Below are 13,808 nucleotides of genomic sequence, written 5' to 3' on the forward strand. Positions count from 1 at the left end.
ACAAAAATAAAAATAGTTGGAAAAACCCAGCAGGTTTCCAGCTATTTTTATTTTTGTTTCAGATTTCCAGCATCCGCGGTATTTTGCTTTTAAATACGTTTTGAAATGTGTTCGCTGTTGGAATGTGGGGAATGCGGTAACTAATTTGCACAGAACACGATCCCCACCAACAGAAGTGATCTGTTTTTGTGATGTTGGTTGAGAGATAACTATTGGCAGGGGACACCAGGGAGAATCCACCACCCCCCACCCCCCCCCGACCCCCGGTCATCTTCAAAATGGTCACCTGAGAGGGCAGACGGGGCCTGGGTTTAACATCTCATCCTAAAGATGGCACTTCTGACAGTGAAGCACTGTCTCAGTACTGCAAGAGGTCAAGTGTTTATCCAGTTCCCTTTTCAAAGCTGCTAATGAATTCTGTTTCCGTCGTCCTATCAGACAGATTGCAAACTACTGATTGCATAAAGTAGTTATTGCTCATTCTGCTGCCAACCACCTTAAATTTCTACCTTGTGGCTGTAAACCCTTCAGCCAGCTAGTTTCTTATCGTGTTTCTGCTCTGTTTGCTGATCAATCCTCACAGTAATGCATATTTCCTTCTTGCAGTCAGACAGGTTGTAACACAACTCAGGTGTGGCTTGCGCCGACTTCTCTCTCTCTCACACACGTGACAACAAAAACCAACTGCTCCTGCCCCTGTCAGTGAGCGACCAGAAAAGCTCTCTCCTCAAGAAAACCCCAGACTGAGGGATCGTCAGCCACTCGGGAGGCACTGTTCCAAGAATCTCCTCAAAGCCATGGACAGCACACTGGGGAAAGATCAGGTACAGTTCCTCAAAAACAAGGATCTTTTGTAAACTGCGGAGTTTGTTTCAACCTGCCTGGGAGAAGATGTGATTGAGAGCCAGGCAGAGGAGTGCCTGTAATCAAAGCAGACTATCCAAATCTTTATAAAAAGACCTCTCCCTATTTTAACGTGCTTTTCTCTGATGGAAGTTACTCTCTCTACAGGTTGGGCTGCTATTTTTCTTCTATTCTCAATTTAAAATGTAGAGGAGACTCAGCTGGACTTTAAACTACTCCAAGCACAACACCATTTAAAAGCATCTCCTGGCTTACAAAGATAAAAACAAAAAAACTGCGGATGCTGGAAATCCAAAACAAAAACAGAATTACCTGGAAAAACTCAGCAGGTCTGGCAGCATCGGCGGAGAAGAAAAGAGTTGACGTTTCGAGTCCTCATGACCCTTCGACAGAAGTTCTGTCGAAGGGTCATGAGGACTCGAAACGTCAACTCTTTTCTTCTCCGCCGATGCTGCCAGACCTGCTGAGTTTTTCCAGGTAATTCTGTTTTTGTCCTGGCTTACAAACTCCATCTTGAGGGCTAATTGCTGTCATTCTGTATTTAGCAGTTTGACTATTGGTAGAATATTGTTACAGTACTCAGTGGCACTGTTGTGTTTCTTTGTTTATTGCAATCAAAAAACAAGGATTGGCATCACCATAATGTGGGATTTCTAACTGAAGATAGAACTATAAACAGACAATGGTAACTGGGAGACTATGTAGACATGTCTGACCTGTACGACTGCTTCTGTATTCTGTCTACAAAGTCATGGGATTATACATCACATCCTGGCTCATGGTGGGTAATGATGGACACCAGTCTAAGGTTTGTTCCCTTAAAGGTGTACGTACATCGCATCAAGACAGTACCTCATTGGGATGCTGCATTACCAATGGGGAGTCATGCGTTTGATTGACAGGACCTGTCTTGCGATGTGCTATTTGTGAGGCATGACACCACCACTTCAGGCCCTGCAATCGCACCTTGTCCAGATGGCCGCTCTTTGTGTGTGGCCCAGCACAGTAAGTGTCAATGGATTATTCAGCCACAGAAGCCGTCGTTGTCCATTGTGCTCTCTGAGTGAGTGCGCTTCCCTTGCATCCAAAGAGCAGCCATCAGCCTGCACCTGGTCCCGTCCCTGATCAACTGGGGTATAGAGCTGACCCATGCAATTGCCGAAGGATTCAAAATGGCATGCGCTCGTTTCGTCTGCCATATTGGCCAGGATACATTCCTGAAACAGGCCCATTACTTAGGTTAATGGGGCCTGTTTAAGACCCTTTCTGATATTAGATGCAAACAACAGCTGTCTCTAAGTAGACTGCAGGAGGTTATCAGATTAAAGGAAGTCAATATTTTTTATTTACCTCACGACAGAGCCAGAAGCAGCAGGGGGGCTCCTCCCAGTTCCACAATAAAACTGCGGGTTACAACCCCGCCCCACCTGCCAGCTTGGACTCTATGGGCTGAATGGCCTTTTCCTGTGCTGTAAAGATTCTATGACTTTCCCACTGCCGATCTCACTCTGCCCCAGATTCATGGTAGAACAGGGGCCAACACCCCCAACTTCATCGCCTTCAGTGTGTCAGCCTTGCCTCAGAAGGTAGCAACTGTCTCTGAGGCACAAGGTTCTGGCCTGAAGCCCTACTCCAGAGACTTGAGCACAAACTCCAAGCTGATGCTCCCAGTGCAGCGCCGAGGGAGTGCTGCACCGTCAGGTGTGCTGTCTTTTAGAGTGGATGTTAAACTGAGGCCCCGTGTATCCTGTAAAAGGTACTGTGGCACTATTTAAAAAAAAGACCTAGTCAATGCTCAGGACAAGAAGGCAACATTAAGGAGGACCCTCCTTAAAGGGATAGGGCGTCACTGTGGAGAACCCCTTTTAAACATGGTCTCTCATTCCTTTCAAACAGAGAGCCAAGTTTAAGGAAGGAGCCTTAGGTTAAACATAAACCTTTTCATTTTGCTCACTGTGTCCACACTCCAAAAGGCGAGAACTAGCCTGAAATGCAAACATATAATGAACTGGACTCAGAGCTCATTAAGGCAGTATAACTGCAGTCCGATGTTCATGTGTCACTAGACAATTAGATTAAAAAAAAGCCACAGACTTATGAGTAATTCCAACTGAGTAAAAGCTCCATGGAGTACAATTCACAGCGAAGGACCCTTGGGGTAGCCAACACTTTGCCATCCCCTAGATGTAGAAAAGGATGAGAGTGGCTATATAGGAGTTTCCTTTGAGGAACATGAGTGTGTCTGAAACATACTTTGGCAACTCTTTCCTCCTTCTTCAGGACTTCCATTGGATTGGTCCATGATTATGTTTGGCAAAGTACTGAAGTAGTTTCCCATTGCTTCGTGTAAGGCTGCCCAGGAAACTCTCCCACTCTTTGCCACCTCCCATCAGGGATATTGGTAGGATTTACAGGCTGGTATTCAACCTGTTTGGCCACGCCTTCCATCAAGCCCTGAAGTGGGACCTGAACCTGGAGCTTCTGGCCCAGAGGTAGGGACACTACCCACTGTGCAGCGGACCTCCCTGGCAACTCCTTAATCAAAATAAACAAGTGGACCCCGGATGGTGTAATGGGTGAATCAGTTCTCTGGGGGGGGGGCGGGGTGGGCCCAAAAAACATGAGGATATGGGAGCTAATCCTGTACAACTGTAAATCATAGGACCAGGGGTGTCTGCAATGGGTCAGGCACTGGCCTTTCACCTCTAAGGCCTGGTTTTGAATTCAGTTGCATTTGTTGAGTGGGAAGTCTCCCACCATCCATTAGAGTTTAAGGACCCTGAACGCTGGGCACCTTTTTAAAAATTCTTTTTACGCGGCATAGGTGTCGCTGGCTAGGCCAGCATTTTTATTGCCCATCCCTAATTGCCTTTGAGAAGGTGGTGGTGAGCCGCCTTCTTAAACCGCTGCTGTCCATGTGGTGTAGGTACACCCACAGTGCTGATAGGGAGAGAGTTCCAGGATTTTGACTCAGTGACATTGAAGGAACGACGATATATTTCCAAAACAAAAACAGAATTACCTGGAAAAACTCAGCAGGTCTGGCAGCATCGGCGGAAAATATATTTCCAGGTCAGGATGGTGAGTGGCTTAGAGGAGAACTTGCACCTCTTGGAATACAAATACAAAAAGTCACTAAAACTTATGCCACAGGTTAGCAAGGCTGTTAAAAAAAACCAAACACTAGGCTTTAATTCTAGAAGAATAGAATCGAATAGTAAGGGAATTATGTGAAACCTCTGTCAGACCTTGGTTAGGCCACACTTAGAGTACTGTGTGCAGTTCTGGTCATCATATTATAAAAAAGATATAGAGGCACAGGAGAGGGTGTAGAGGAGATTCGCAAAGACGATCCCAGAAATGTGTGGGTTTACTGATCAGGAATGGATTGACAGGCTGGGTCTCTTTTCTCTTGAAAAAAGATGAGAGGTGACCTAATCGAGGTCTTTAAAATGATGAAAGGTTTTGATAGAGTGGATATGGAGAGAAGGTTTCCTCTTGTGGGGAAGAGCATAACTAGGGGCCGTCAATATGGGATAGTCAGCAAGAAATCCAATAGGGAATTGAGGAGAAACTTCTTTACCCAGAGATTGGTGAGAATGTGGAACTCACTACCACAGGGAGCGGTTGAAGCGAATAATATAGATGTACTTAAGGGGAAACTAGACAAGCACATGAGGGAGAAAGGAATAGAGAGTTCCGATGATAGATTTAGATGAGGAAAGATAGGAGGAGAGTTGAGTGGAGCATAACCACCAACATGGACTGGTTGGGCCGAATGGCTTGTTTCTGTGGCATGGATCCTTCACATAGTAAGCACTGGGCCTCAGATCAGAACGGCTGGCTCAGAGTAGCGTTGCCAAGTCCCGTTGACCATTTTCCACCATGACTGCTTGCCTCTAAACCATCCCTCCCCCACTCTCCCACCATTGGTCACCCAACACATCAACCCTCACGACGCTCCACCTCCCCTCACCCATTGGAAAGAGAACAGATTCTCTTATTCTGATTGGATGATTCCTGATGTGTTGGTCAAAATACCATTTTTACAAATGACACAAAGCAAAAACAAAAACAAAAATACCTGGAAAAACTCAGCAGGTCTGACAGCATCTGCGGAGAGGAACACAGTTAACGTTTCGAGTCCGTATGACTCTTCAACAGAATAAATGACTTGGATGAAGGGACTGAAGATATGGCTGCTAAATTTGCTGATGACACAAAGGTGGGTAGGAAAGTAAGTTGAGAAGAGGACATAAGGAAGCTACAAAGGGACATAGGTAGCTTAAGTGAGTGGGCAAAGATCTGACAAATGCAGTATAATGCGGACAAATGTGAATTTGTCCATTTTGGTAGGAAGAATAAAAAAGAAGCAAATTATCTAAATGGTGAGAGATTTCAGAGCTCTGAGATTCAGAGGGATCTGGGTGTCCTGGTGCATGAATCACAAAAGATTAGTATGCAGGTACAGTAAGTAGTTAGGAAAGCTAATAGAATGTTATTGTTTATTGTGAGGGGAATTCAATACAAAAGTAGGGAGGTTATGCTTCAGTTGTACAGGGCACTGGTGAGACCACATCTGGAGTATTGTGTGCAGTATTAGTCTCCTTATTTAAGAAAATATGTAAATGCATTAGAAGCAGTTCAGAGATGGTTTACTAGACTAATACCAGGAATGGGTGGGTTGTCTTATGAGGACAAGTGGGACAGATTAGGCCTGTTTCCACTGGAGTTTAGAAGAGTAAGAGGCGGTTTAATTAAACCTTTAAGATCTGACCTGAAGGGTCTTGACAGAGTGGATGTGGAGAGGATGTTTCCTCTTGTGGGAGAACCTAGAACTGTTTAAAAATAAGGAGTCGCTCATTTAAGACAGAGATGGGGAGAAATATTTTCTCTCAGAGGTCGTGAGTCTTTGGAACTCTCTTCCTCAAAAGGCAGTGAAAGCAGAGTCTTTAAATATTATTAAGGCAGAGCTGGATAGATTCTTGATTAACAAGGGGGTGAAAGGTTATCGGGGGTAGGCAGGAATATGGGGTTGAGGTTACAATCAGATCAGCCATGATCGTATTGAATGGTGGAGCAGGCTCGAGGGGCCGAGTGGCCTCCTCCTGCTCCTCATTCGTATGTTTGTATGTTTTCACAACCATGAATGAAAATGCTTAAAGGAAATGAATTGCCTCTCTGTCTTTTCTCCTGGAGTTTTGCTTGTAGCAGTGTCCTGGAGATTAATGTTGAATTCCTTGAGACTCCAGGACAGTGCTGGATGGTCAGCAACCATGGCTAATAGAAGCTGCAGAACGGGTCGGAAGTGGAACAAATATGACGCTAGACTGGTAGCTGCAAATTTCTGATAGTCCTCAAGGGGAGTGTTACTCTGCATCAAACTGGACTTTAATGTTAATGCCAACACCGGGTAGCTGAAATGGAAGATATCTCTGCACTAACAACCCTCACTGTCACAAGCAAAACATTTAAACACAAAAAGGAAGCAAAAGCATGGGAGGGGGAGCAGGGACTGGGAAACCTACCATCCTGGTAGGCAGTGCCAATGGTCGAATCACTGCGTATGATGCATAATCTTTTTTTATTCTTTCATGGGATGTGAGCATCAGTGGGAAGGCCAGCATTTGTCCCATCTCTAATTTCCCTTGAACTGAGAGGCTTGCCAGGGCCATTTCAGAGGGCAGTTAAGAGTCAACCACGTTGCTGTGGGTCTCGAGTCACATGTAGGCCAGACCAGGTAAGGACAGCAGATTTCCTTCCCTAAAGTACCCTAGTTAACTAGACGGGTTTTTTTTTTTACAACCATCGATAATAGTTCTCAGGGTCACCTTTACTGAGGCTGGTTTTCAATTTCAGATTTTATGAATTGAATTTAAATTCCACTTGCTGCCTTGGTGGGATTTGAACTCATGTTCCCAAAACATTACCCTGGACCACTACCCCGCCATCTCCCCATCCATAACTTGATCTTCCCGCCACCTTGGGCCCTACATCAGGACTCTCTGAGCACCCCGTCTTTGAACTGTTTACCACTTTTTCAAGGCAGATTACTTGGTGACAGAGGAGAGGGAACCTTTACTGATTTTCATCCCTGCCAACGAATGTTGATGCCAGGGACCAGCGAACTCAACAAAGGCTGCGAATCAATCCTGGCATCTTCTACTCACCTATTGAGTAGTGCTTTTTCAGTGGGTTAAACAATGGGTTAAAGAAGAATGTAAAGTACATTACTGATTGATTAATAGAAGTAGTATCCTTGGTAGGTAGCAGAACTTTCAAGGTGCATGCATGTAACTGGACAGGAATCCCATTTATTCAGGAGGGTAAAGATTACTCACTGTGTAAATGGATTGAGTTCCTGTATATTCAGCAGGGTAAGGATTACTCTGTGTAACTGTAGAGTACCTGTTTATTCAGCAGGGTAAGGATTACTCTGTGTAACTGTACAGAGTTCCTGTTTATTCAGCAGGGTAAGGATTACTCTGTGTAACTGTAGAGTACCTGTTTATTCAGCAAGGTAAGGATTACTCTGTGTAACTGTACAGAGTTCCTGTTTATTCAGCAGGGTAAGGATTACTCTGTGTAACAGTAGAGTTCTGTTTATTCAGCAGGGTAAGTATTACTCTGTGTAACTGTAGAGTTCCTGTTTATTCAGCTGCATAAAGATTACTCTGTGTAACTGTAGAGTTCCTGTTTATTCAGCAGGGTCAGAAGTGGAACAAATATGACACTAGGGCATAATTGTTCATTCAGCAGGATAAGGATTACTCTGTGGCCGGAATTTTCCAGCCCCTGCCACCCCCCCACCCTCACCCCCCCCCCACCCCCCACCAAACAGGGTTCCTATGGCAAGGCCGGTGAGCCATTGAAATCTCCGTTCACATCGGCAGGATCTTCCCATCCTGCTGGTGTGAGGGGCTGTGTAACTGAACAGAATTCTCATTTATTCAGCAGGGTAAGGATTACTCTGTGTCACTGGGACGGGCTGCTTTTTGTACAGGGGGATAAGAGTTACTCACTGTATAATTGGACACAGTTCCTGAGTAATCATCTGGGTGAATAAGTCCAGGATGCCCCTGTGAGTTGTCAACATATGTTGCTCCTGGGTGGACCAAATTGTATGACCTCAGCTAGTTGCCTCCTGCAGTGTAACAGTACAGAGTCCCTGTTTAATCAGTTATATTAGGATTAAGGCATTGGCGGCCGCAATCTGTGTTTTAATAAATTCAGCCCCTCCCTGCTACAAATAAACCGCGACCTTTGACTAATTTGGGCAACATTTTTTACAGTTCAAAACAAACGGAACATATTTGCCCAATTCCCGGAAACATTTGGTGTGGGGGTGGGATTTGCCCTGTAATTCCTTGCGTCTCTGTGCAAGTTTCTCAGCGTGGGTAAACTGGCATCATGCCAAACCACAAGCGCCTCAAGAAGATAATGGCAGTTTGGAGAGTGTGGGGAGCCCTGCACTGAAAGGGGAGAGCCGGCATTTAGCAGCTCAAAGTTAGCAGTTAGCAAACCTTGTGCTGAAAACCCTTCACTGCTGTTTTGATTCATCAGGGGTCAGTGCTGTAAATCAAAAAAGCTGCTCCTCCGCCTCGCAAGAGGATATATTTTAGATGAATATACTTATGAAAATAATGAATTTTGGCCTAGATTTTATCACAGAAAATTCGAGAGTGCAGGATGAGGCCATTCGGCCCATCAGAGCTGTGTCTGCTCTCTGAGAGAAGTCTGTGCTCAGCCCCATTTCCTTGCCCTTCCTGCATATCCTTTCGCATTTCTTTATCTTTTCTGAGTGCTCAAGTTTCTCCTTTAGCCATGAGAATCTCTGCACAGTTCTGCTCTCCATACAATGAAGAGACTGGTCAAGGCACAGAAACAATTTTCAAGAATAATATCAGAATTGAAAGGTCATAATTAGCAGAAAAGGACAAGAGAAGACTGGAATCCTTCTTTCGAGAAGAGAAATCTGAGAACGAAACCTGATTGAATTCTTTACAATTATAAAGGTATTCAACATAGAGAGAATGTTTCCACCTTGAGTCCAAAACTAGTGGTCTCAAAGGTAAAATAGTCACTCATAAATGCAGTAGACAATTCAGAATAAACTTCTTTACCAAGAAGTGATTTTTTAAATTCATTTATGGGATGTGGATATCGCTGGCTGGGCCAGCATTTATTGCCCATCCCTAGTTGCCCTTGAGAAGGTGGTGGGTGAGCTGCCTTCTTGAACCGCTGCAGTCCATGTGGTGTAGGTACACCCACAGCGCTGTTAGGGAGGGAGTTCCAGGACTTTGACCCAGCGACAGTGAAGGAACGGCAATATATTTCCAAGTCAGGATGGTGGGTGGCTTGGAGGGGAACTTCCAGGTGGTGGTGTTCCCATGTGTCTATTGCCCTTGTCCTTCTAGATGTTACTAATCGTGTGTTGCTGCCTAAGGAGCCTTGGTGAACTCCTGCAGTGCATCTTGTAGATGGTATACACTGCTGCAACTATGCATCAGTGGTGGAGGGAGTGAATGTTTGTGGATGGGGTGCCAATCAAGCGGGCTGCTTTGTCTTGGATGGTGTCGAGCTTCTTGAGTGTTGTTGGAGCTGCACTCATCCAGGCAAGTGGAGAGTATTCCATCACACTCCTGACTTGTGCCTTGTAGATGGTGGACAGATGGGGAGTGAGGAGGTGGAGTTACTCCAGACAGGATTTCTAGCCTCTGACCAGATTAGAATGTGGAACTTGCCATCACAGGGAATGGTTGAAGTGAACAGCATAGATGCATTTAAGGGGAAGCCAAGTTTATGCAACAAAAACAAAAATACCTGGAAAAACTCAGCAGGTCTGACAGCAATGGGGGGAGGAAGACAGTTAACATTTCGAGTCCATATGACTCTTCATCAGGACTAAGAAATCTAGAAATGAGGTGGAATATAAGCTGTTTGAAGGGGGAATGAGATGGATGTTGGGTCACTGGTAGTGCCAATTAACTTGGCACCCATACCCTCACACATAAGAAATGACAGTTACATGGGGGACAGGAAGTAAGGAGATTCGCAACCCTTTAATCAGTGCCAAGCAGAGGAAAACCACTACAGGTTCAGATGTATTGTGAGGAGCATTGATTTGTGGAACATTGATGACTGATTAAATTGTGAAATGAATCTCCCAGACATTAAAGGCACTGTCATAAATGTAAAGAGCAAATGTAACTGGGCACCATTCCCTCCCATAAAGAGTGAGCAAGACTGCATTGTTGCCTTGTACGAGGACTGTTCAGCTCATTGACAGACATGTTAGCATCAGTAGATACAGTGAGAAGTGAGTGAGCAAGTGCATCATTCTCTTGTACAAGGAAGGCAGTGGCATTGTGTGGCCTGGTGGTAACATCACTACTGGATTGGTGATCCAGAGGTCCAGGCTAGCACTCCAGGAACATGGGGTCAAATCCCTTAACAGCAGCCGGTGAAATTCAAATTCAATTAATAAACCTGGAATTGAAAGCTATCCGCAGTAATGGTGATGACGGGTATAAAAACCCATCTGGTTCCCTAATACCCGTTAGGGGAGGAAATCTGCTGTCCTCACCTGCTCTGGCCTACGTGTTGACTCCAGGCCAACAACAACATGGTTGACTCTTAGCTGCCCCCCAAAATAGGCCATAGCAAGCCTCTCAGTTCAAGGGCAATTAGGGATGGGTGACAACTAAAGTTGTGACACCCACATCTCATGATAGAATAAAGGAAAAAAAAAGGGTGTGAGTATGATTGTGCATCATTCCCTTGTGAATCGGCTTCAGGAGGAGGCCAGTAGTGTAGAATTGTCCGTTAACACTGTGATAATGGTCTCGTTACCCTGGGCCTCATTTCAACAAGAGTTCACATCAGTTAAAGGACAGCACTCTAACCAATCCCTCAATGTGGTATTCTATAGTCAGCTGAACACAGCTATACCTGCGCCACAGGACAGAGATTCTCATACTGGGGACCGTGAGATGAGATTTTGGGGTCGCAGGCTCCATGGCAGCAATGGTTACCATGGAGCTTGGCCTGATGGCTAACAACTGCGAGGCCTTTTAAATCCTCGTGGGTTTTTTTTCCCTAATGGTGGGTGTGGCCAACAAACAGATCTTTGAGGCCCGGTTCCTACTGCAAAAAAAAAGCCTGTGAAAAGGTAGGTTTTTTAATTTAAAAAATCCCCTGTGGTTTTCAATACTTCCCAACACGCTTAACCTCACTCCTCCCCTCCGCACAAATCTCTCCACCCATTGCCCTCGCAAATCCGCTCTCCCCCACCACCATCATCCCACCCCAGGACTCCCCCCACCTACCCAACTCTCACTCTGAGGTAGCGGCAATTTTCAAGGCTCAGATTGGGGGGGACACAGTGAGAAAAAGCTAGTTTGGGAAGCATTTAGGAAGTCCCAAGCTTATGGAAGCCCCAAAGACATTCTGAAAGTCAACATCGGAGTCTAGTCGGACCCCATCACATGGGGAAAAAAACAACCCTGGACGGATGCAAAACGGAGACGTCCCTGTCATCATGCAGTCAATCAGCATCACAAAAGGCAGAATGTCTGGTCATTATCTGTGGGATCTTGCTGTGCACAAATAGCTGCTTTGTTTCCTGCATTACAACAGTGACAAGACTTCAAAAAATACTTGATTGGCTGTAAAGCAATTTGGACTGTCCTGAGGTTGTGAAAGGTGCCATGTAAATGTAAACCTTTCCTTACTGATTGTTAATATTATGTAGGAATTTAGGAAATAGGAGCAGGAGCAGACTGTCCGGCCCCTCGAGCCTGCTCCGCCACTCAATACAATCATGGCTGACCTTGTGCCTCAACACAACTGTGATGACCACAGAACCATTATCAATTGTCATAAAAACCCATCTGGTTCACTAATGTCCTTTAGGGAAGGAATCTGCCATCCTTACCTGGTCTGGCCCACATGTGACTCCAGACCCACAGCAATGTGGTTGACCCTTAAATGCCATCTGAACAACGGCAATTAGGGATGGGTAATAAATAGTGGCCATGTTAGTGACGCCCACATCACATGAACAAATTTTAAAAAAAGCTTTCCTGCACCCCACACCATATCCTTCATTCCCTGAGATCTGTCCCAAAAACCTGTCTATATCCCAGCCTTAAAATATATTCAATGATGGAGCATTCACAACCCTCTGGGGTAGAGAATTCCAAAGAATCGTCAATCTTTGAGTGAAGAAACTTTTCCTCATTTCAGTCCTATATAATCGATCCCTGATTCTGAGACTGTGCCCCCATGTTCTAGATTCCCCAGCCAGGGGGAAACTACTTCTCAGGGTCTACCCTCTCAAGCCCCTTCAGAATCTTGTATGCTTCAATGAGATCACCTCTCATTCTTCTAAACTCCAGAGAATACAGACCCAATTTACTTAGCCTGTCATCATAGGACAATTCTCTCAGCCAAGGTACAACGACACTTGACTGTTAGTCTCTCCCCTATGTCTGTTCATTGGATAAAGTATACATGAGGGCAATAATTCTGACTCAGTAACTCGGTGTGCTTCCGTTCAACAGAGCTGGATACCTAAGGTGATTAAGAAGAAAACTTGTTCCACCTTCCTAGAGGATACGACCACACAAAGGTAAAGGACGGACAGGGGATGTAGAAGGAAGAACGTTCAGAATAATTCGAGGGGGTTAGTGAGCCAGAGATCAACCATGTCCATCTGGTGGTGGGAGTAACCATGGGGAACTGTGGGCTATACAGACCATGCGCAATGTAAAACTCTTGACAGTGCACACTCTAGATACATAAGAAGGGAAGGAATAATACCTCTGAGGTTAAATGTGGGGTCCTTCAGGAATATGCAACAACAACTTGTATTTATATAGCACGTTAAACACAAAATCATCCCAAGGAGCTCCACAGACCATGCAATGTGTCAACATTTGACACCAAGCCACTAAAGGAATTAAGTGGTGCGTGAGTCACAAAATATTAGTGTACAGGTACAGCAAGTGATCAGGAAGGCAAAGGGAATATTGGCATTTATTGCAAGGGAAGTCAAGTATACAAGCAGGGAATTGTTGCTGCAGCTATAGAGGGCTTTCGTTAGATTATTCCTGGAGTACAGTTTTGGGCCAGAATTTTACCTTTGGCGTGTGTCCTGACATCATCATGCACTCACCCACCGATAGTTGTAAGGCCTATTAAGGCCATTAACAAGGTAATTAACTGGAAATTTACGCAGCCCGTCCAACCTAACGGTTGGCGGGCAGGCAAAAAGGCCAAGCGGCCTTTACATTTTTAGGAAACCTCATCCATGAGCGGGATGAGGCGTCCAAAAGCTAATGTAATTCAAATAAAAACTTTATTTTGAATTTAAAAACACGTCCCATCTCATGTGACACAGTCGCATGAAGGGAGATGTTCCATTGAGCTTTTTATTGTCTTCAATCATTTCTTAAAAAGCGCTTCAATCTCCCTGTGGCAACTCTGTGCCTCTGGGAGGCTGAAGCACTCTTTAGTGCGCATGCGTGAACTGCTCACCAGGCCCATTCTAAACCCCCCCCACCCCCCACCCCCCAGCCTGCACAGGTAGCGCTGAGCGCTGCCGCTTGCGATCCACGCAGGACGGGCCTTAATCGGCCCACCCGGGTGAAATCGCTGTGCGGTGCCGATCGCAGGCAGCGATCAGCTTCCCGACTGCCCCCACCAGCTCCCATCAAGTCCACCCGACGAAGGAAAAATTTCGGCCTTGGTCTCTTTATTTAAGAGAGTGTAGAATTAAACTAGAAGCAGCTCGGAGAAGGTTCACCGGGCTGATTCCTGAGAGAAAGGGGTCATCTTATGAGAAAAGGCTGAGCAGGTTGGGCCTACACCCACTGGAGCTCAGACAAATGAGAGGTGATCGTATTGAAACATATAAGATCCTGAAGGGACTGGACAGGGTG

The 13,808-nt window shown here is 45.4% G+C and overlaps 1 protein-coding gene across 3 annotated transcripts in view; it reads left to right on the forward strand.

Annotated features, from left to right (window-relative positions):
* Positions 1-695: 695 nt before the first annotated feature.
* The window catches only part of trpm4a (transient receptor potential cation channel, subfamily M, member 4a), a 106,762-nt gene continuing 93,649 nt past the window's right edge, over positions 696-13,808 (forward strand). For 2 of the 3 annotated variants that reach the window (XM_041178086.1, XM_041178088.1), the window contains exons 1-2: positions 696-824; positions 12,429-12,496. In XM_041178086.1, the coding sequence (XP_041034020.1) occupies positions 798-824; positions 12,429-12,496 (95 nt within the window). In that variant the 5' untranslated portion in view covers positions 696-797. The remainder of the gene's footprint in view (positions 825-12,428; positions 12,497-13,808) is intronic. The other variant, XM_041178087.1, reaches the window with a different exon arrangement.

Source organism: Carcharodon carcharias, chromosome 31 (assembly GCF_017639515.1).
Source record: "Carcharodon carcharias isolate sCarCar2 chromosome 31, sCarCar2.pri, whole genome shotgun sequence".
Taxonomy (NCBI): Eukaryota; Metazoa; Chordata; class Chondrichthyes; order Lamniformes; family Lamnidae; genus Carcharodon; species Carcharodon carcharias.